General features: G+C 38.0%; 2 protein-coding genes and 1 pseudogene across 9 annotated transcripts in view; 1 reads left to right on the top strand and 2 right to left on the bottom strand.

The window, feature by feature from the left end:
- cobl (cordon-bleu WH2 repeat protein) overlaps positions 1-10424 on the bottom strand; it is a 57366-nt gene extending 46942 nt beyond the window's left edge. For 5 of the 7 annotated variants that reach the window (XM_088326201.1, XM_088326207.1, XM_088326203.1 and 2 more), the window contains exon 1: positions 10000-10307. In XM_088326201.1, the coding sequence (XP_088182327.1) occupies positions 10000-10028 (29 nt within the window). In that variant the 5' untranslated portion in view covers positions 10029-10307. The other 2 variants (XM_088326202.1, XM_088326205.1) reach the window with 1 other exon arrangement.
- Positions 10316-21940, top strand: LOC148371662 (C-C chemokine receptor type 4-like). Of its 2 annotated transcripts, XM_088326217.1 has the most exons (4): positions 10316-10392; positions 16989-17063; positions 17726-17796; positions 20775-21940. In XM_088326217.1, exons 2-4 carry the CDS (start codon positions 17016-17018, stop codon positions 21847-21849), a joined length of 1194 nt encoding a protein of 397 aa, XP_088182343.1. In that variant the 5' UTR covers positions 10316-10392; positions 16989-17015; the 3' UTR covers positions 21850-21940. The 2 variants fall into 2 exon arrangements, with proteins under 2 accessions (XP_088182343.1, XP_088182342.1); XM_088326216.1 differs by lacking the exon at positions 10316-10392 and having other exon boundaries at positions 16857-17063.
- LOC148371663 (U2 spliceosomal RNA) lies at positions 11393-11535 on the bottom strand (annotated as a pseudogene).
- Positions 21941-22829: the final 889 nt, after the last annotated feature.

Here is a 22829-nt window from a genome sequence, read left to right as displayed (position 1 = left end):
ACTGTTGTTGAGCTTTCTTGCATGTGAGAGATACCATAAAAAAATTCAAGTTAAATCCGTTTTACAGACGCTCCCCTACTTACGACCATTCAACTTACGAAAAACGGTAGATTCGTACATTTTTTTCGGGATGTCGAAAAATACCCGGACATTCCTGTAAATTCGATTTTTTATTTCCTGCACCTTTTTCCGAGTGCAGGACATTACTTTAGTGCTTCTTTCCACTGCTACTACCGGCGTGTGGCGCTGTGAGAGGTCACCCAGCATCCACCCAGAAGAAGAAATCCACTTCTTCCTAGTTTGTGGGTAAACATTCTATACTGTATCTCCTGCGCACTGAGAATATCTCAATATCTCGTGCATTCATTCAATATGGTTGGTGTAAAGTGTAAAGAAGAGGCGAGCAGTTTCATTTGAAATGAAAGTGGAATATGGAAGCTTGATGCGGTTGAGAAAATGGTTGGATCGCTTTTTATCAGCCCCTCTTTACCACGGAGGAAGAAGTCACCAAACTATTGAAGCTCATCTTCCAAAACTAAGTCAAACTTAACTTTATTTATCTTTAAAGAGCACATTATTTTATGAAGGGCAGCACGGCGGCGCAGTGGTTAGCGCGTGTGCAGTACAGTTCTAAGGTCTTGGGAACCTCCTGTGTGGGTTCAAATCCAGCTACCGGACTTCCTGTGTGGAGTTTGTATGTTCTCCCCGTGCTTCCATGGGTTTCCTCCGGGCACTCCGGTTTCCTCCACGTTCCAAAGACATGCATTTCAGGTGGATTGGCCGGTCCAAATTGTCTCTAGGTGTGAATGAGCGAGCGAGTTGTCTGTCCTTGTGTGTCCTGCGATTGGTTGGCAACTAGTTCAGGGTGTCCACTGCCCACTGCCGGAGATTGCTGGGATGGGCTTCAGCACCCCCGCGACCCTACTGAGGATAAGCGGTGCAGCTAATGAGATGAGATGAGATTATTTTATGAAATGTTTTTTTTTAGCACCAAACAATACAGGTTACTTATAGAAGCCTTAAACATAAAAAATATAGCACTGAAGCAACTTTTGAACAAATTAAACTTACGAACAATTGTTCATGAGTAGGGCAGTGTGTGTATTCAAAAGAAAAAAAGAAGTGGATTTGTTTAACATGGGACTGTTTGCTGTGACATGTTTACTTCTGACATGCACTTAAATATATTTTTTTTAAAACTTCATGAAGAACTGTAGGCTGAGCAAAAGCTTGGCATTTGTGAATTGTAACTATTGCAATTTGATTTAAAAAAAAAGTGACAGAAATCATTTAGAAGAAATTCTTCATGACGGGCCAAATCACCTTGGTAGACTTAAGACCTAAACCACAGCATAGATACACAGTCACACTAAGCACATTCTGGAGTCCTTTGACGCATTAGGCACATTTAAATACCTACTGTGCAAATTAATTGATGAATTACCAAACACACGAAATATGCAGAGAGAGACAGTCACGTGCTATGTGCATTCATGCTCCAGTTGCCGCAAAAAAAAAAAAAAAAAAAAATTCCTCAAAATGGTCCTCAACACAATCAAGAAAACTGTACGTCAAATTGCCAGACACACATTCAGCAGCTAAAAGAGTGATCAATTGATTTTAAAAATCTTTCCCAATTTGTAAATAATCAATTCAAATTGCCAGAGGGATATTATTTCCAAAGCACAACCTGTATTACCACAATGGAATTGCCCTCTGGCTCTTTGTTCTTAGAAGGATAGGATCAGGGTTTGTTTGAGAATGTGACACAACATATTGGCATTTATGACTTTCTCAATAAACCTCAAATCCCCAAAAGCGATAGCAATGGAGAAGCATCAGACCCTTGCATTCTGCTGTTCCCTGCCTTTAAGTGCCATGTTGAACTACCATTCACCTGGATGAGTAGAGAAAACTATAATACAAATTTACCGCAGATGCTCTCTATTCCGACAGATTTTACAGCTACAGAATCACATAGCATAGATGTTAAAAAAAAACCTCACTGTGCTCAAAATGGACATTTTCAATTTTGGGGCACAATCATTTTTGTAGCCAATGATTTAGCGGATAATGACTTTCTTTTGAGGAAAGAAAAAACTTCTATTCAAATTTCAATTACTTTTTAATGTGTCACAAAATGTATACAAAAAATAATTATGTGCACTTATATTTTTATGTCTTGTATAACAAAGACAAAGTCTGGTGCCAGTGACACGCTTAAGTGCATGATTAACCAATTACCAAAACTTCAGATAACTCAACCAATGTTTAAGGGTTGTGAGAGATGATGTAAAGGTCAAGTCATGTTTATTTTTGTATGTTGTGTACGTTATTGGGTTTTCACAATTGCATTAGTTTCTTATTCCAAAAGCTCATATGCCTTTAAAAACAACACAAATACATTCATTTGCACTTTTTAAAAGACTATCTTAAACATTTGCGGGTGTATACCATTGATTTGTATGTATTATTTTTTAATTGTTAAGTTATTTGGAATGTTACTGTTGCTACGTGCCACAGGGTTTTCAGATTTGCAATGATTTCTTGTTCCAGAAGCTCATCCCCTTTAAACAACAAAGATGCATTTTCTGCACTTTATAAAAAAGGATATATTTGCAGGTGTATAACATAATTTACATGTATTTTGTTTGTTATTCGACAAACACTGATTTATTATTGTAAATCATTCTGTTTTGGTCACTGGTTTCCTGTCCGTCCACAAAATTTCAATATTTGAATGAAGAGGGGGAAATTAATCATGTGTTTTTTATCTGATTCACCGATTAATTGAAAAAAATAATCGTCAGATGAATCGAGTATTGAAATAATTATAAGTTGCAGCCCTACTTTTAGATCCATGGATGTAACCATCCTGCTTTTGGGGGTGTTCAAGCACCACCAAATTCAACCCAAGGCAAGCACCCCAGAAATTCTAGCATTTTATAAACTCTGTTTTCCTTAAAAAGTAAAGAATAGGCTTAAATATGATGGAAAAACAATCAAGGAAAAAAGGCAAAAAAAAAATAATCAACAAAGCAGGGTAGGAAATACTCCACTGCTTTGATATTGTTCAGTCCATTTGATTCCTTGCACCGCTCTCGTCCTCCACCCCTTTTCTCTTTGTCTCGGTTCGTGTCACTTACGGCATAGCAGCGGCGTCTGTTGAGGTTCTGGTGTTCTACGTATGAGTATGCAATACAGTGGTTATGTTGAACAACTATTTTACCCCAAAATACCATCACTTTGTTATCAACAGACATCAGTCCTCATTTAAGCTGCATTGAATCAAATGAGCCTTGCTTAATTGGTGCGTATATGTGTAAGCAATGTGTGTGGTCATCCTCCCAGCACCAGCATGGACATTCACAGTCTTTTTCTGTAAAAAAGGCACCGTGTTCAGATGACAGTCGATTACCCACAGTAACTATAAAAAAATGCGTCAAACCTCCTCCTGATTTATTTGTATAAGTATCGTCATGGCTACCTGGTGGATCAATTTTAAGTGTAATGTGATGCTCCCAAATGGGAAGTGACACGCCTGGACATTGTTGAATAATACAAATGATGCAAAACGCAACAAAAGCATGTAACCAGCCAGACACTCTGGGTCCTCATTACCCCTAAAAGCTCTGGACTTACAATCACCCCTGTTTTGATTCATTATATTTTACAAAATTGTTCCTCTGAAACTATGACTCAAATTTAAAATGCAAAATCACTGCTAAGGCTCAACCACCCATGACATTGTGAGGCAGAACTATGCATAATGGAATTAGTTGTGCTCTGTCCCTCAGTATGTTTCAGCCCTAAAATAGTACAGGTCTGTGCATTTTATATTTGTGGACAAGAAAAAAAGACTTGGCACATTGATACAGTATCATACATCCAGTATGTGTGGTTACATACAATTACAACAAGAAAGACTAGAGTAGGCTCAGTTTAAAAAAAGAAAAGGAAAAATGAAACTCCCTTTGGCAGCAGTGCTGAGCTCATAGCTAACCACGTGATGCTCTACCAAGGACAATTTTGTAATGACTGCTGGGGTGGAGAGGTTTTATATGGAATCAGCTCACATTTTTTCATGATTTGACATACGGACAAATACGATTTACCTTGGAAAACCTTTTGACTCATCCATGCGTTGTCTAGTTCTATGAAGTACTTGTAAGGAGTTCATGAACAAACACTACACAAACATTTTACCTTTAGTTTGAAAAGGTTCTAACCAAACACAGTTAAGTCCCCTCGAGAAAATAAGCAAGTATGCACATCAGGACAATAATTATGGGGATAAGCTGTGATTGGGATAGGGCTGTTTGTCATACTGTACTTTACTTTCAAAAATCATACGCCCAGTCTTCCTGGCTGGGTGTGTGCTTTTAATTGCTTAGGAGTAATCATAAAAAAGTTGAAATAACTTTTGTGTTTAATCAGCAAAGCAAATTTGTGAATATATTTGTCAAAAGGTGGCTGTGGGTGCTTGAGAAGCCCTACTTATAAAATCAAAAAGATCTCGGATGTACATGTACAGGAATATGAGTGCAGTTGTGCTACATTTGAAATGTAAATTGTACGTGGGTGGCAAATTAACTCAGTTATAATCTTATTTGTTTCACTGTAAGTAGAACTGTGTGATGCTGTAAACACACACAAAACAGAATATGCTCACGTTCAGATTTCCAAGAAACTTAAGTTACTCCTCAAGGCTGTTCACGCATTTGGTGTTTTCAATATGTAATGGACATGCTCCATTTCTTCTTGGGCTATTTTTTCCTTATAAGTAGGTGCCAAGGTCAATATTGATCTTGTAGTCTAGAAACAAATTTGACACATTCATCTTGTTAGCCAACCCCTGTGAGATTATGTTAATTTGTATTTTATTTTCTATCACTACAGCATCACTACATCTGTATCTAGACATAATGTGCATAGTGCAAATCTCAGTTTTAGGTGATTGACGTAGCATAACTTTTAAACACACGAGACACAGCAACAAAGCGCATTTTGCAGCAAGGAGGACAACTACAGCCCTTCATTGATTGTGGTGAAAAAAAATCCCCTCTTACTGTGAAAAGTTACCATGTGGAAATGACATTTATCTGCTAATGAGGTTGTTCATGCATCGCCGCTTCCGAACTGTTTCTTGTCACAGCCATGTAAACAACTTACTCATATTGGAATCCAAATCCTTCTTTTAAAACCGAGTACTGGCTATGTGTAAACATAGTGTATGTTACACACAAGATATTCTGCAAAATAAAATTGAAACAATTTGTGATGGTATGCCAGAGTTTAAAAAAAACAACAAAAAATGAGATTGCCAAAAAATGAAGTACCGAATTTTCCAGACTATATGGCACACTTTAAAAAACTAAATTGGTCAGAAATTTGAAAGTGCAGCTTATAACCCAGTGCTGCCATACACAGCAAAATAGGGTGGATAATATTGAAAATGCAAATACATACAGACAACAATTGTAAAAACATTTTATGCAACAGGAACAAAACTCGGGTGGTGAGATTGAAAGCACCAACACTTAACCACTAGACCACCAATGATATAGATAATACCTGAAAAAGAATTATTTTTGATATCATTATCCCACAATTTTTACGTGACTAGAAAGTTGCCTCGAACTATATGAATGAAAGCAAAGTCTGATTCCTAATCAGTTATACCGAAGATCTGTTTCCTTCGTCATTTTTTTTTTAGTTTAGATGCCCATTCTCCAACATTCGTTTATGGGACAGTTAGTAAAAATAGTGTGATAACGAGATAACATCAAATGCCTTTTAGTATGTCATCTGTAACACAAGCGGTCTCGTAGTTAATGTTTTGCGATTTCGCTCAGCAGTTATTTTTTTTGACTGATCAACCATTGCACAAATATATAGCGTCGGTAGCTCTAAATGTTGTTTTAATCCAATAAGACTTGTATTTCAGTGCGCTTTATAATTGACAAATATATGATAAAAGACAATTTTCTGGGGGTGCGCCTTATAATCTTATAGCGCGGAAAAAAGCGTTAACTGAATCCATTCCATAAGCGTATGGTTCTGGTAAGGTGTTGTGTCAAAACGAGACTGTTGGTGTCAGATGCCAGAGATAATCAGTTCAATCACTATAGAAACAGAATAAAACACTACAAATTAATGATCCTCAACAACAAAAGAACGTGTTTCTTTTTCAAAAGCAAAAGAATCCACAATTACACGGTTTGGTTCACTCACAAGGCTAGGGAGCAGGGTCATTATTCTGTTTTCAGTAAACTGACTATGACAAAAGCCTTTCTCTCACAATAAAGCAGTAACTCTCTAACGGGGATATTTGTAGGGGTGCAGGAAGGTTTGGACATAATAATAATCTTAGAATGAAATTTGGATCAGAAGTAAAAACCACACAATTATTTTTCATTTGTCAAAACGGGGTAATTAATACGAAAGACACTAAAAAAAATAGGTTGCTTTGTTTGAAATAATTTAGGTCATTTAGCTCAAAAGTTTTGGTTTGTTTGCCTCTACCACCCCTTGGGGTCATATTGTCCAAAATAGGACCCCAAACATCCCCCCAAAGTAGGTCAGTAGGTTGATTTGCACAAACTAGTCATTCTAGTTGTCTACTTAAAACAAACTCTTAAATATGGTAATATATAGTGATCTCTAAACAACAAAAAACCTAAATGACACACTAAAGCAGAGGTCACCAACCGTATTGAAGCCAAGAGCTACTTTCTGTTACCCATTGGTGCCAGGAGCAATCATTGTTATATACTTTTCTAAAATAACAACTAACATTGTACCTATGTTGTTACTACATCATTACCTGGTTGTAGTTAGTGGAAGTTAAGTCAACCACTGAAACATCATGTCATTTAGAAATCAAATTTACTAGAAAATCGCAATGACCCATCATTACTGGTGAGACATTTTCAGAACCTGTCCCCGGCTACTTGGGTGTTCTTAGGGGGCTACCTGGTGCCCGTGCCACCACATATTGGCCCCTGCCATTAACAATGGGTCATTTTATTTAAAATATTAAGAAAACTGGGTCATTTTGTTAAAACTTTGCCATAATTGGGTTGCTTTATTTAAAGGGACACTGTGTAACATTCTAACATTACACGTCGCCATACTGTGCAGTGCAACTGAATACTAGTGCTAAAAAGATCAAGGAAAAATGTTAACTACGGAGACTTTGTGACCAAAACACACAATTTTTCTTTCTTTTTTTTTTTTTTGCCTGGCTTCTCAGTTTTTTTTTTTGTGTGTGTAGCCGTAGCAGCAAGAATATTATGTCAGCTCCATCTAAGAGAGGCCCATGTTATGTAAAACAAATGCAAACTTTCAAACGTAGCGTATTTTAAAAAAAAAAAAAAAAAAAGAAAGAATATTTAAGAATTAAAGGTAGGGAGCATTATTTGAAAACTGCAATTGTGACTTTGAGCAGGAGATGGCCGCAATGTAACCCAGGATTTGCGTGCAAGTACACCCATTTTTAGTTGTGCTGGAATAAACTCTTTTATTCACCTTTTGAGGGTTTGTCTGCCCCAAACAGACCTGATATAAATAAGATAAAAGCAGATAGGCACAATAGAAAATGAAAAATTAGGGCTCTTTGAACTCAGTTGGGGAGTTAACATAAGTGTTGGGAATAACGACGATATAAAGAACGCCGTTACCTAACAAGTGTTATTTTTTTCAGTAACGGAGTAATCTAACAAATTATTGTTTCCGCCATTAAAACACCGATACTGCTACTGAAAGTCAAAATGGCTGTGCAACTTTATAAAAATTGAAGAAATTACCAGCTGTATCAAGTCTACTCATCTCTTTTTGTTGTAATCCATGTACGTTCGAGAAAAGCGCCCGTAGAAGCCAAAATGTATGTGTGTCATTCAACTTTACTCTTGTGTTGTCGTTGGGGTAACGCAGGTAGCAATACTTTTATTGTCAGAGAGGTATCTGACCCGAAAAGGGAAAATGTTATTTGACCGTAACGTAAACGATGCGCTTTGCGAAATCTGCGCTACGTGAAAGCTGGTTTGTTGTTAACCCTTGGTACGAGTGTCTTTTGTGTTGAGGAACTAGGATATCTGATGCGAGGTTTGAAAAGCTTCTGCTCCTCAAATACAATCACTGGTTTGAGAAGTGGTAGGATACTCTGGTTGGCTGGATATATGATGGAAGAAGTATAGCATGTCTTATTGGTCTGGGTTGTCAGATTTACACTGCATTGTTGAACACACTTTGTTGAGTAATTTATTGTTAAACTGTTTAACAATATGAAAAATATTTGTAGTACAGCAGCATATGTCTACTCGACCGGTTGTCTGACTTGAGACTGTTATTTATGCTACAGAGTGAAACTCCTTTCATATAGTTTTATTATCAACTTGAGTTGTGAAGAAAATATTCTAAGTTCAGTTACCAACTTGATTAGTTGTCTCAAGTTGTGAGTAGCTATAATTAATTATTTTTTAAAGTAACTTGCTCAACTCAGCTTAACAAACTCTCAATAGAGAAAATATTTAACTTTACATTTTCTAAGGACACTTCAAGCTGCAAACCTTTAATGTATTTTTGCTTAAGATCGAAAAAAAAAATATTTTATTTTTATGAATAAGGTTTTTTTTTTACCACTAGGAGCCGTTTGATAATACACACTGTCCCTTTAAAAATTGCGAGTGAAAGAAAACCACTGCAAAATTATTGTCACAGCACTGCTACAATACTAAATTACGAAAACATGCAGCATATTTCTTGTTTTTGTTATTCAATACCATGGGAGTAAACCAGTCCGTTATTTCTGTCGTCATTATGTTGTAGTATTGCTGTAATATTACTATAGTTTAATTTTTGTAGTATTTTAGTATTTAATATTACTTGAGTTGTATTTTTGTAGTATAGCTGTAGTATTTTTATAGTGTAACTGTACTTTTATTTAGTATTATTTTGTAGTGTTTCTACAATAGTATTTTTGAAGAATTCCATTGTATATTTTTTGTAATATATCTACAGTATTTTTATCGTATAGTGTTATTGTAATGGTATTTTGGAAGTATTTTTGTCGAAGTAATTTTAAAGTATATACAGTATTTTTTGTAGTATTTCTCTAAAGGTATTTCCATATTAGTATTTTTCATAGTATTTCTGTGAAAGTATTTCCATATTAGTATTTTTGCAGTATTTCTTTAGAAGTATTTCCATATTAGTACTTTGTAGTATTTCTCTCGAAGTATTTCCATATTAGTATTTTTGTAGTATTTCTAACATATTTCTTATTATTAATGAAGTTAGATTTTGTAGTATTTCTGTTGTTATATTTCTGTAATAATGTGTTGGTATAATAGTACTGTAGTAGTACTTTTGTAGTATTTCTTTAGAAGTATTTCCATATTAGTACTTTGTAGTATTTCTCTCAAAGTATTTCCATATTAGTATTTTTGTAGTATTTCTAACATATTTCTTATTATTAATGAAGTTAGATTTTGTAGTATTTCTGTTGTTATATTTCTGTAATAATGTGTTGGTATAATAGTACTGTAGTAGTACTTTTGTAGTATTTTTCTCTAATCAGAATGAAGATAATATGTTAGACCCTGTTTTAAAGAACTAAATTTGATAATTAGTTCTGTACGTAATGTTTCTGGAGTTTTTTTGTTGCAGCCATAAGGACAACCCAAACTTTTATTTTACAAGCACTATATACTTTTTTTTATAAATACATTTACTTTAAATATATATATTCTTTATATTTTGACCATTTTCGTCCGGCGGACAGTAGTTTGCCCACCCATGATTTGGGTACACAGCACACACAAAGTTCTCAATTTAACGTCTCCCCTGTTTACAACGATGCCACTGATTTTTTCAAGGGGCGGGGGGAACCAATTTGAGCAGCACCTGTTGCTCAAATACATTTTCTGATAACAATTTATGACAAGGCACTTACAGCTAAATTTTGGCGAGTACAGTAAATACTTTTGAATGACTTACCCCGCCATCAGTTCTGTGCGTTCGGTCATTGCGGTTAAATCCAATTTGAGGCGGAGGTTGCGGGTTCAACGATCCGCTACTTGACCCAACCTTTCCGACAATCCACCATTCTTGCACCTGAGAGTTAGAATAGCCATGTTGAATCGAATAGTTTCCGATGAAAAACTACGACGACTTTAACTACAATGACATATTTCAATCGTGGCGTCTACAAGTAGGTGAGTAAAGGTGACGCAAACAAAGCAACTTGTTCTGAAGGCGAAGTGCGACATAATAGTCGAGCAATGATGTTTGTTTTTCTTTGACTAACTCACTTGCTCATTACTGTTTTTCCGAACATTGCTCGTCCCTGTCAAATCCACTTGATTTAATCTGAACACTCCCTGAGTTAAGGTAACATGAACGACACGCAAATTCTAGCGTAGAGTAATTCCGGTTTGAACTGTCAAAATAAAAGTTAGTGATTTATACGTATCCTGTTTGTGTGTTTTGCAACGTTCTGAAGAGGATAAACAGTGCAGAAATTGAAGCGATGGATGGAGTATTCTATATTAATTTACTAATAGTGAACATGTAACGCAAGATAGCCACACGCAGATACCTGCTCTGTTAAAACTCAACATGATAGTCTAAGTAATTTTACTTTTACACAAGTGTCTGATTGGACCGGCTTCTAAAACTAACTTGACACTACTCTCCTCAATCCTGCCTTCGTCAGCAGATAGTGGGTCAACCATCTCTAACCAGCACAGTGAAGTGCGGTGAAGTTCGTGTCTGGTGAGGCAGAATTGAAGTCAGAATTACAAAAAAAATAAAAAAATAAATAATGAACATCCATCTTATTTACCATTTGATTGGCAGACCAAGAAAGCAATATATTAACTGTACCACAGGATAACACGTTTCAGTACCGTTACTTAACTAATAAACAAAGCCTATCAATGATATTAATAGATAGGCAATCTCCCAGTATGGGGAAAAAAGTCCATGCAGCGAGAAAGAAAATACTGACTGACTTGCTGTCCACTTGCTAATACTATCACTATTTCTATTCTTTGTGTGCCAAATCAAAATCTTTGGTCCCATTATCACTCACTGCCATGAGGCAAGAGCATTGCATGCCTCATTTGACATCTGCAAACACCCAGCACAGTAAAAGGTTAGATACTAATTATGAGAGGAAATAATTTGAATGTGTCCCTTTTCACACTTTACTTCCGGTTGCTTGTGTAAAACTGCAAAGGGGGGGTTAAGGGTTCTATCTTCATTATTCATTATCCATTATCCGTTATCGGTCAGTTCATAATACGCTACAAAGCCTAGGAGCCGGGACACTTACTCTCAGCCAAAAGGCCAAGCTAAGGTCCTAGCCCTTAAGCCTTGCTGCGATCATTGCGAATGCACCGTTCCCGGAGGTACTGCAATACCGGGCCGATGCGTGGAGTGGACAGAGCAAGCTCTTATTCCATCTCCGGAATGACTTTAGAATCTCATTTTTTATGTTGAAACTCATGTCATTGTGCACGTCGTAATGATTATTCAATAACATTTTCTTTGTTTTTTGAAAAATATTCTTTTATATGTGGTGCTTGCGGACTACAGTGGAACCTCGGTTCTTGACCATAATCGGTTACAGAACCGTGTTCGAAAACCGATTTGGTCGATCACCGAAAATCGTTTTTGCCATTAAAAGTAATGTCAAATCGTTTTAATCCGTTCCAACACCCTGAATGTTTAACATGAACGTAAACATGAAGCTAACCCAGGCTAATCGTACGTTCGCTAACATAACGTGTAAAAATAAAAAAGGATTATGAATAGGATTTCTTACCTTTGTGGTGGACAGTGGGGAGAGAAAAATTATCAAAAGTTTTTCAACCTCTTCCAAAACTTGCGGCAGTTGCTTGCTTATAGCGCTAACCTCCTTAGCCGCATCACTCGATTTCACAGCCTCCTTATTCTTTACTATCGTACTGATAGTAGATTTAGCCATGCTGTATTCACTAGCAAGATCGGAAATTCGTACACCTCTTTCATATTATGTCTTTCTTAAATGCAATAGTTGGACGAACAACTTGTTTTTTTTTCACCTGTCCTGCTTGCACCGACCTTCTTCGGAGGCATAATTAGGGGCTAAAACACCCGTACGCCGCTCAGCATCGCACCCTAGCGTACCGGCGTTTGAACTCCGATTTTTTGACCGAACAGCGAAGCAAGAATTTCTCGAAATTTTTGGTCGAACACCGATTTGTTCGAACTGAGAGGCGTTCGAAAACCGAGGTTCCACTGTATATGTTTGAAGTTATTTACTGTATTTTCCGCACTATTGGGCGCACCGGGTTATAGGGCGCACCCCCAAAAAATAGTTTTTGGTCCTATATCTTCCATAGATAAGGCGCACCGGATTACAAGGCGCTACAATGGGAACGTCGACAAAACAGTCAGATGATTCAGTCCAACTGATTACCCCCTTAATATTCCCAAAGCTTGCAAAGAAGCAAATACGTGTCGTAGACACGTGCGGATGCGGTGTCCGTACGATGTCACTTAAATGTGTCATTTCAAATATCATTCGGAAGGTTAAAGTCTTGGAATTCAAGAAATGCCAACCATTCCTTAGTTTCTATTTTCTTTTTCGCTCGCAACTTTACTGTGCATATGACAATAAACACTTGGAATTGAGTTTAATTCACTCAACTCATCACAGCAACATCAAGATCGTTCTAAAACAAGATACCGGGAAAATATAAAGCAGCATAACTCACCTTAGTTCTCACGTTCAATAATGATACGCAATCATGGTCTTCTTACAACCGTGAGTGGAGTAAATCCAGGAGAGTAAAATGTTTACAAATACAGACTAATGAAACATGTTTCTTTATGGCGTAGCTTAGCAAGCTTGCTATTCAGTCATCTTTTTCGGCCAATTGCAGGGTTTGTTTTGGCCCTCTAGCGTATCCGAGGCTCCGAATAACTTCAGCCAATAGCGATCGATGTAACGGATGATTGACACATCTTTTTCGGCCAATTGCAGGGGTTGTTTTGGCCCTCTAGCGTATCCGAGGCTCCGAATAACTTCAGCCAATAGCGATCGATGTAACGGATGATTGACACATCTTTTTCGGCCAATTGCAGGGTTTGTTTTGGCCCTCTAGCGTATCCGAGGCTCCGAATAACTTCAGCCAATAGCGATCGATTTAACGGATGATTGACACATCTTTTTCGGCCAATTGCAGGGTTTGTTTTGGCCCTCTAGCGTATCCAAGGCTCCGAATAACTTCAGTAAATAGCGATCGATTTAACGGATGATTGACACATCTTTTTCGGCCAATTGCACTGTTTGTTTTGGCCCTCTAGCCAATCCGAGGCTCCGAATAACTTTAGCCAATAGCGATCGATTCAAATGATGATTGACACATTGGTTAGCCAATGAAACGCCGGTATATAAATCCCAGCATACACCGCGGACTACTCCACGTTCGGGGAAAAATCGAGTCAGCGGCGTTTGCGTAATTTGCGAGACCTTGCGAATTTAATATTGAGCCATATATAAGGCGCACTGTATTATAAGGCGCATGGTCAGCTTTTGAAAAAAATTAAGACTTTTAGGTGCGCCTTATAGTGCGGGAAATACGGTAATTAAAGTCGACAGTTGGTGCCGGAAAGACATGAAGCTCTTTTTTACTGTATGCATGTCAAAACTGTAGTCAAGTCATGTTTATTTGTATAGCCCTTAATCACAAGGAGTCTCAAAGGGCTGCCTGCACAGACCACAGATTATTGCAAACCACAGACTATTATTACACCATCCCCTGATCTAAAACCTACATGAGGGCAAGGAAAAACTCAACCTCAACATGAGGAAAATGAAGAAACCTTGAGAGGGGGCCGCACATTAGGTAATCCCCCTTCCAGGATGACCAGGCTCAGTGGATATCCTGTAAAGTCGCTCGGTTAGTACGTCTTCATTTCAAATGTACTCATTTAGATGTATATGTTTTTATTTATTTATGTATTATTAATGGAAAGATTTTATTGAATCATGTATTTAGGTTTTTTAAATGAACCATTTAATTGAATTATTTATTCATGTTTTTCCAACCATCCATCCATTACTTGCACCACTTATACTCAGTAGGGTCGCGGGGGTGCTGGAGCCCATCCCAGCTATCTTCGGGCAGAGGGCAGGGGACACCCTGAACTGGTTGCCAGCAAGTCACAGGGCAACCAGAAACAGGCAACTCACTCGCTCATTCACACCTAGGGACAATTTAGACCAGCCAATTAACCTGAAATGCATGTTTTTGGAATGTAGGTGGAAACCAGAATGCCTGGCGGAGACCCATGTAAATACGGGAAAAACATGCAAACCCCGCACAGGAAGGCTGGTCGCTGGATTTGAACCCATGACCTCAGAACTGTGCCATGGACGCACTAATCACTCAGCTGCCGTGTCGCCCAATTCTTGTATTTATGTACCTTATTTTAAATCATTCATTTTTTTTGAAGGAATATTTCATTTTTTATCCATCAACTGTACTTTGTTCAGTTACGGTAAATACCTATATCATTTGAATGTACATACATAAATATACAAAATGCTACGTAACGTAATCGCCACAGAGTCTTGTTTTCAAGAAAAATGTGAATGCCACCAGTGATTTATTGCATATTGCATGGTGTAAATATGAACAAAACAGACCTACTCTAAATTTCAAAATGAGAGATTCTTCCCCAGTGTCAGTATGGTCACATAAACACCGCTTCCCGTCAACGCCAAGATCTGGCTCATCTCTGGAGAGCACTTTGCCCCAGAAAATATCAGGAACCCGATGAAAGTGCTGTATTATATTGTGTAATGGGGTGGATCCAGCTCGCGGGCCGTATGTTTGACGTAACACCATCCATCCATCTCTTCCAGTTTGCTCTATTTTCACTTCCTGACAATGCCAGCCGTCTGCTCAATTGGTCGGTCCGAGGTGGTTTGGTGGCTCATGATATGTAGAATAAATCAAATATTTCGGTCTTGGTTGGTTGGTTGGATCCTTTAACCACTAGGGTTGTAGGGGCACCATTTCCTGTGGTAGGTCTTGGGCAAGTACAGCCTTCCAGGCCAACATATGTTTCCCCCCAGTCTACAATATTTTTTAAAAAACATGTCAAGTCATGTTTATTTGTATAGCCCTTAATCACAAAGAGTCTCAAACGGCTGCACAGACCACAGATTATTGCAAACGACAGACTATTTTTAGACCATCCCGTGATCTAAAACCTACACGAGGAAAAGGAAAAACTCAAAAACCTCAACATGAGGTGTCACGGTTGCCATGGGGCCCAGTTGGTCCCAGCCGGGTGGTGCCGGATTCTGTCGCGGTTGCCACGGCGCCCAATTGGCCCCGTCCATGGACACCGGCTGAGACGCATTGACTAATTGCTCCTTGGCACTACTTAAACGCGCTCCTTTGAGCTGTTAGTTTTCTGAGCGTTTGTGAAACTTCTGTGATTCTTCTGTTAGACTCTGTGTTAAATGCCTAGTTCTGTGAATCTGCCTGTGTTTGATCCTGTTTTATTTTTGGCCCGATCCATTTGTTTTTGACAACTTTTCTTTTTCGGATTTGAATCCACTTCCGCGACCATCGCTCCCCGAAACGAGTGTGCGCGCATTCCTCCTCTCCCCAATAAATTGTGAGTATGTTACGCGAGTGGGTTCTAAATTCTGTTTCCTGCCCTGGTCCGTGACATGAGAAAAATGAAGAAACCTTGAGAAGGGACTGCACGTGTGGCATCCCCCTTTCAGGATGACCAGATAGCAAAGGATGTTGCAATCACAAATAATATACAGATATTGTCAACATAAAATATAGGTTATTCATAGGCTATAGAATAGAAGTGCGTTTTAAGCTTAGATTTAAACATTTTCACTGAGGTTGCAGATCGAATCTCAGGGGGAAGAGCATTCCACAGCACTGGGGCCCGAATGGAGAACGCTCTCGAACCTGCGGATCTCTTCCTGGCTCTTGGGATCACTAGTAGACCGGCATTTTCAGAGCGAAGGCTCCGGACCAGAACATAGGAGGGGATTATATCTGAAATATATGAGGGAGCAAGTCCATGCAGGATTTTATTTTTGCTTTTATTAGAATCAATATTGATTTTTTTTATTTTATTACTTTTTTCATCTGTAAGAGGCGCTGAATTGATACAAACTGTCCCTTTATGGTCTTTTAGTCAATTACAATTATCCAAGGTGGTAGATATGAATGTGTTTGGGTCAGGTTGGACTTTTTTACAGACTTGTGGCGTCGTTGCTCCCGTGCGTTTTCTGGACAAATTTCAACATATTAACCATTTTTTTTCTCTTATTGATGTTCACTATGTTTTGTGTACTGTTACCCAATGCAAAATCTACTGCACCCTGGTCCACCCGGAAGGCGGATTCCCCCTTGTGAGACCCCATCTCAAGGTTTCTTATTTTCCTTGTGCTGAGGTTTTGAGTTTTCCTTTGCCTGCATGTTGGTTTAAGATCAGGAGATGGTGTATTTGTAAATCCTGTCCAGTCCTTTGAGACATCTTGTGATTAAGGGCTATACAAATAAATGTGTCTTACCTTGACCTGAATTGCTTATCCAAAATATGTGACTAATTCTACATAAAATTAACATTTTTAAGAAGGTTCTGTTCTCAAGTTGGAATTCCAAATTTGGTGCTATTATTGGACAAACAAGTGCAGTCAGTCAAGGTACATAAATGCCACAAAGCAAGAAAATGTCACAAAGAACTTTGTGGTGCTGCAGGAGTGTGGAGCTGCAAGCATTCGCTGCACTTTTTTTTTTTTTTTTTTTTTTTTTTTTTTTTTAAGTTTAACACCCACTTGCTCGACGTTACATCGAACTGAGAGCATCCCCAGGAAGTATTACAATGAAAATATAGAGCCTTTTCTTTTCTCAAAAAGAATGTAACCGACAGGCTTACTCAAAAGTTGTTTGTAGGTGACTCTTTACTGACAGATGTGATTGATGAACTGGATTGCAGCCACCAACTTTGCATCTTCAAATCATTTTAAGGTAAAATTCTTGATCTATTTTCCCCCCAACTTCTGATAATATAGCAATTTAAAGAACTGTAATATAAGTGGGTTATCCAATTTGACTGTGTGTGGTATTCACACCTAAATGTTAACAAATGTCCTTTTTTGCACTTATTTTTAATCTGTATGTTACTAAAAAAATCTATTTGTGTTTTTTGATTATCTTTTCCGTTCAATCATTTTGCAAAAAAAAAGTGCATAAAAAAATGAACAAATCACCCGAAAAGAAATGAGGGACGGCAGGTTGAAGCCATATGCTTATTATAGAGCTGTCCCCCAAATAATTTTGCACTCCTCTTCTACCAATCATTTAAACAAATTATATCTTATATTATTATGACAATCTTTTGTTTGTCCATTTAACAAATATTACATTGCTTGAATCACAAGATATATTTGACATTTTATGAGGATTTTTTTGTTTTTTTGCCATCCCTCTCCTTATGCTCTAACAGTGCTTTTTGATTATTTTCTGACATTTCTCGTGAGACCCCGGAAAAAGACTGAAATTCTCTATACAAGCTTTTAATACATATATTAATTCATTATTTAATTTCAAGTCATCTCACTATTATATTACTCATTAAATTATTTAAGTAAATTCTCTCAAGGTATTTATTTTAATTTTGTATCTCACAGACAACCATGGCTGGAATTTCCTCTGTTCTTTCTGGATTAAATAAGAAAAAAATTAAAGTGGGATTCACATGGTAAGTATAGTAAAGGATTGATGTGATATCAACTAGTTTTCAGTCAACCCAAAATGTAAATCTTTGTGCAATTTAAATACGTTTTTCGTAAAAATGTTCTGTGGTTGCAAAAATACAAAATAGGAAATGTTTTATCCAGGGTTCAACGTTTGCCGATTATAGAGGAATCACAAAAAGGGAAGAAAGACAAACGTTCTCTCAAAATTACTGGAAGTATTTACAATATTTTGAAGTGAAACATGTTACATAAATATGAACACATGGGAAGTTAAAAGCACAATTAACCTTGCAGTTTGAAAATAAAAAGTAGCCTTAAAGGCAAAAAAACAATACAAAACAGTGCCATTGTGGTAACATTTGCACACAGCTACAACTTGTCATGCAATAATAATTTTAATTCAGTTTTTTCACATAGACATCAGACAGAAATAAAAGCAACGTTACATTTCTCTTAAATTAATGGAACATTAATAGAAATATTATATTCGGATTTCAACATGCAGTACAGCGGCGCAGTGGTTAGCAAGTGTGCGGCACAGATCGAACCTCCTGTGTGGAGTTTGCATGTTCTACCCGTGCTTTCGTAGGTTTCCTCCCATCTTCCAAAAACATGCAATGTATTTAATAGGGAAGATAAAGATAAAGGGGTAGGAAAAATAAGCATCTGCTTCTGACTACCCCTTTTCGAACATGTTATGTGACATTATTCTGTTGTTGACTCATTGTTTTTGTCCTGTTTTTATTTTTATGTTCGAAATAAAAGTTTTCATTCATTCATTCATGCATGTCAGGTTAATTGGCCAGTCCGAATTATCCCTAGGTGTGAATGAGCGAGTCAGTTGTCTGTCCCTGTGTGCCCTGGGACAGGCTGGCAACCAGTTCAGGGTGTCCCCTGCCCACTGCCCGAAGATAGATGGGATGGGCTCCAGCACCCCCACGACCCTACTGAGGATAAGCGGTGCAGATAATGGATGGATAGATGGATTTTAATATGTATTTTTAGAAACATCACTCTGTTTTTGCATAGGGAAGGCAATTTGTAATCCTAATTGGATTGGTGCGTGATACTGGAATTTAATACTACTCAAGATTTGGGTATTATATGTCGAAATACTTGCGGCATTAGACATCCCTAAATACTGTGTTTGTGGAAAATGAGTTAAGAAGCAATATTTGCTGTATATACATGTATGCTGTATTTAGAATATGCATAAAACAAAATGAACACCAAGGGGACGTAATACTGGCATAGCCAACCAATGGCCCAAATATCCTCATGCCTTTCGCCAGAGCCCTTATTCTTGACTAATCAATTGGCACCGTCGCAATCGTGTTTGAGAGGAACAGCATCTCATTTTAAGGTGATTATGTACGTTTTATTTCCCTGTTTTTCATAATAATGGGTCCCAAGAAAGTTAGTAATAAGGAAAAGTGGAAAACGGTGACAAGACTGATAATTGCAAAATACGAAAATGGTGTACAAGGGTTTGTCATTGAAGAGCTGCTTAAAGGGACAGTAATTGGTTTAAAATTGCTTTATTGTTTACTTTTATTATCAGTATCTTCATCTTTATTATGTACACATTTAAATAAATATTGTTGTTTGGGTGGGCAGCACAGCGGCGCAGTGGTTAGCGCGTCTGCGTCACAGTTATGAGGTCATGAGATCAAACCTCCAGTGTGGAATTTGCATGTTCTCCCCGTGCTTGCGTGGGTTTCATCCGGGCACTCACACGTTCCAAAAACATGCATAACAGGTTAATTGACTGGTCCAAATTGTCCCTAGGTGTTGAATGAGCGAGTGAGTTGTCTGTCTCCGTGTGCCCTGCGACTGGCTGGACACCAGTTCTTGGTGTCCCCTACCCGAAGATAGCTGGGATGGGCTCCGGCACCCCCATGACCCTACTGAGGATAAGCGGTGCAGATAATGGATGGGTGGATGGATGGATGGATAGTGTCCTCGGTGACAATTAGTTTGACACCTCTGTACAGGCTAAATGAAGCTATATTCATTCGTAGATAATACGTTTTTTTTTTACCTATAAAAGAACTTAAATTTTTAGTGTGTGTTATGCATACAATTTTACAATAGTACATTACCGTATTTGTACAATGATTGACCAGTTGACAATACCAGTTGACCACAATCGCAAAACCTTGGACGCAACAGAAATCGAACCCAGTTTGCAGCGGTGAAAGCGCCAAATTTTAACCACTAAACCACTAGTGATGTACATGAAAAATAAAAAGTCATTCGATTTGATCTCATTATCTAACTATTTTTATTCACTGTCCAGAAACGAATGTTAGAGAATGAAGAAAACAGAAAGATGGCTTGAAAGATATAAATAAATGGAAAAAAGCACTTCGAGGGAAACAACTCGTTCTAGTATCTGATGATGAATCGGATTTTGATAGACAATAAATGGTAAATGGTCTGCATTTATATAGCGCTTTTCAAGTCAATGAAGACCACCCATTCACACACACACACACACACACACCAATAGGGAGTCAGCCATGCAAGGCGCCTACCTGCTTATTGGGGGCATTAGATATTCAGTGTCTTGCCCGAGGACACTTCAACATATAACAAGTAGGAGCCGGGAATCGAACCTGGGACCTCTTGATCCCAAGACGAGCGCTCTACCTCCTGACCTAATGTTGCATTTACATTTTGTGTTGTGTTTATAGTTTACGTTGTCAATTAATTCTTATAACCACGGCTGCACATATTCAACAACTTTCGTCGCTTACAATGCTTAGTTTGAGCTGAGAGAGTTCAACCAAATTTTATAGCGGTTTTAATCAAAAATTAGGGGTGAGCATTGTACACAGATAAATATGGTACAAGATGATTAAAATTGAAATTCAATTAAAGGCATTTAGTTTTTTTGGGCAGCCCACTGTCGGTAATGTGTTGGGCTAATTATGTTTCGAGACCTGCAATTTACCATCTGCACTTTTGCTCCTTTTAGGCCAACATCAACAAACTCCGCTAATGAAGTGGATTACAGCCTTCCGCCAGATTTTGATTATCTTGATTTCGAATCATGCGTTTACGGACGCTCTGGCAAATCTTTCATCCCGGCTATCTACTGCATCTTCTTCGTCCTTGGCTTGGTGGGCAACTCCATGGTAGTGTGGGTGACGGTTTGTGGGGTGCGGCTGGGCAACATGACTGACGTGTGTTTACTCAACTTGGCTGTTGCTGATCTCCTATTGGTAGGCTCCCTTCCCTTCCTGGCCTACCAAGTCCTGGACCAGTGGATATTTGGCGACACCGTTTGTAAAATTGTCCTGGGTGTTTACCGCATAGTTTTTTACTCTGGGATTTTCTTTGTTGTGATCATGAGCATCGACAGGTACTTGGCAATCGTACACGCGGTTTATGCTCTGAGGACGCGAACACGCTTCTTTGGTGTCATTGTAGCAGTCGCCACATGGCTAGTTGGGTTTGTAGCTTCCTTTCCTGAGCTTATCTACCTTAAAGAGGTACAAGATCACAAGAACTTCACCTTCTGCTTCCCCGTGTATCCCGCGCTCTCTTCCGATGCATCCAGTCCTCATTTCTGGAGTGTTTTCGGACTATTTAAAATGAACATTTTAGGCCTACTGGTCCCAATGGCCGTCATGTTGTTTTGCTACTCTCAAATCATCAAACGACTGCTTTCTAGCCAGTCATCCAGAAGACAGACCGTCCGTTTGGTGGTAGTGGTGGTGGCTGTTTTCCTGCTTTGCTGGATCCCCTACAACGTGGCGTCGCTGTTCAGAGCGCTGGAGCTTCTGCACGTCTACACTCAATGCGAGAGCAGCAAAGCCATCCGGTCGGCTTTGCAGATCACAGAAGTGTTTGCGTACCTTCACAGCTGCCTCAATCCTGTTTTGTATGTATTTGTGGGCCAGAAGTTCCGTAGGAACCTGCTCAGGTTGATCTACAGGGCCCCGTGCGGTCTGTGTCGGATGGTTGAGGTTTTTATACCACAGCAACAGAGTATGAGGTCCATCATCTCGCAGACGAGTAGCCTGGATGAGAGGAGCACTGCTGTGTAAGTTGGCAAACATTGTTCGGTTTCGGACAATTATCATTGTTGTACCATCAGATCCATTATCACTAAAATATAAACCACCTTTGTACAATATAGTTCAGTCTCATAAAATTATTGGATAAAAGATTAATCACTGTAAAAGGAAAACGTCTGAGGGATGCTTTTATGGTTCGTTTTGAACCCATGATCAACATGCAATCAGGAAAGCAAGGTAAGAGTGTGCCCCACCTGTAATTTTGTATTTCCAACAAATTTAAAAGTATATGAAAATGGTGATTTAAGTCAAGTTCTAGTGAGACAATAAATGTTTTTTATATGCTGCAGGTGTCATTTTCCTTATTGTATTATGGTTTTCACAACTATCTTCGTAAAATCTTAAAACCAGGTCTTAGATTGTTGTTTTTTTTACTATAATTATACAACTCAGACTTCAAATGAACAAAATGATCAAGCATTATTATATGCACTATTCAATTTTAACTTGTTTTTCTATTTTTTGTAATTTACTATCGTTCTTATTACAGTTTTTCTGTCATTTATTTATTATTATACTTTAGTTTTGTTTTTTTCTACTTTAATGTCATAAACTAAAATATTAAAAAAAGAAAAAAATTGGCATGATTTTGGGGAAATTCAGTGTTTTTTCCTGTATATGTAAAGGCATTTATTAACAGTTATTCAATAGTCCTGCAAATCTAACCAATGATTTCATATCTTTTACAAGCAGTGCTGTGAATGAATAATACAGTATTCCTTTTATGTTCTTGTATTCCCTTTATTTTTGAATTAGGGGAAAACAATGGGGAAAAACCAATTTGCCTTGAATTGCACATTTGACAAAATAATTCATTTCAATAGAAGTATAGGTAAAATGTGTAGGAAAATGAGAATCTGAAGTTCTGTATTTAGATTGAAATTTAGGCAAAATAGATCCTGCTCATGGAAATTTGATAGCTTTTGTGTATTTTTCTCTCTTATTTAAAC

The sequence above is a fragment of the Urocampus carinirostris genome, chromosome 2 (assembly GCF_059441175.1).
Source record: "Urocampus carinirostris isolate Australia breed hairy pipefish chromosome 2, RoL_Ucar_1.0, whole genome shotgun sequence".
Classification (NCBI taxonomy): Eukaryota; Metazoa; Chordata; class Actinopteri; order Syngnathiformes; family Syngnathidae; genus Urocampus; species Urocampus carinirostris.
The sequence above is the reverse complement of the archived record's forward strand: the minus strand, read 5'-3'. Positions and strand labels throughout refer to the sequence as shown.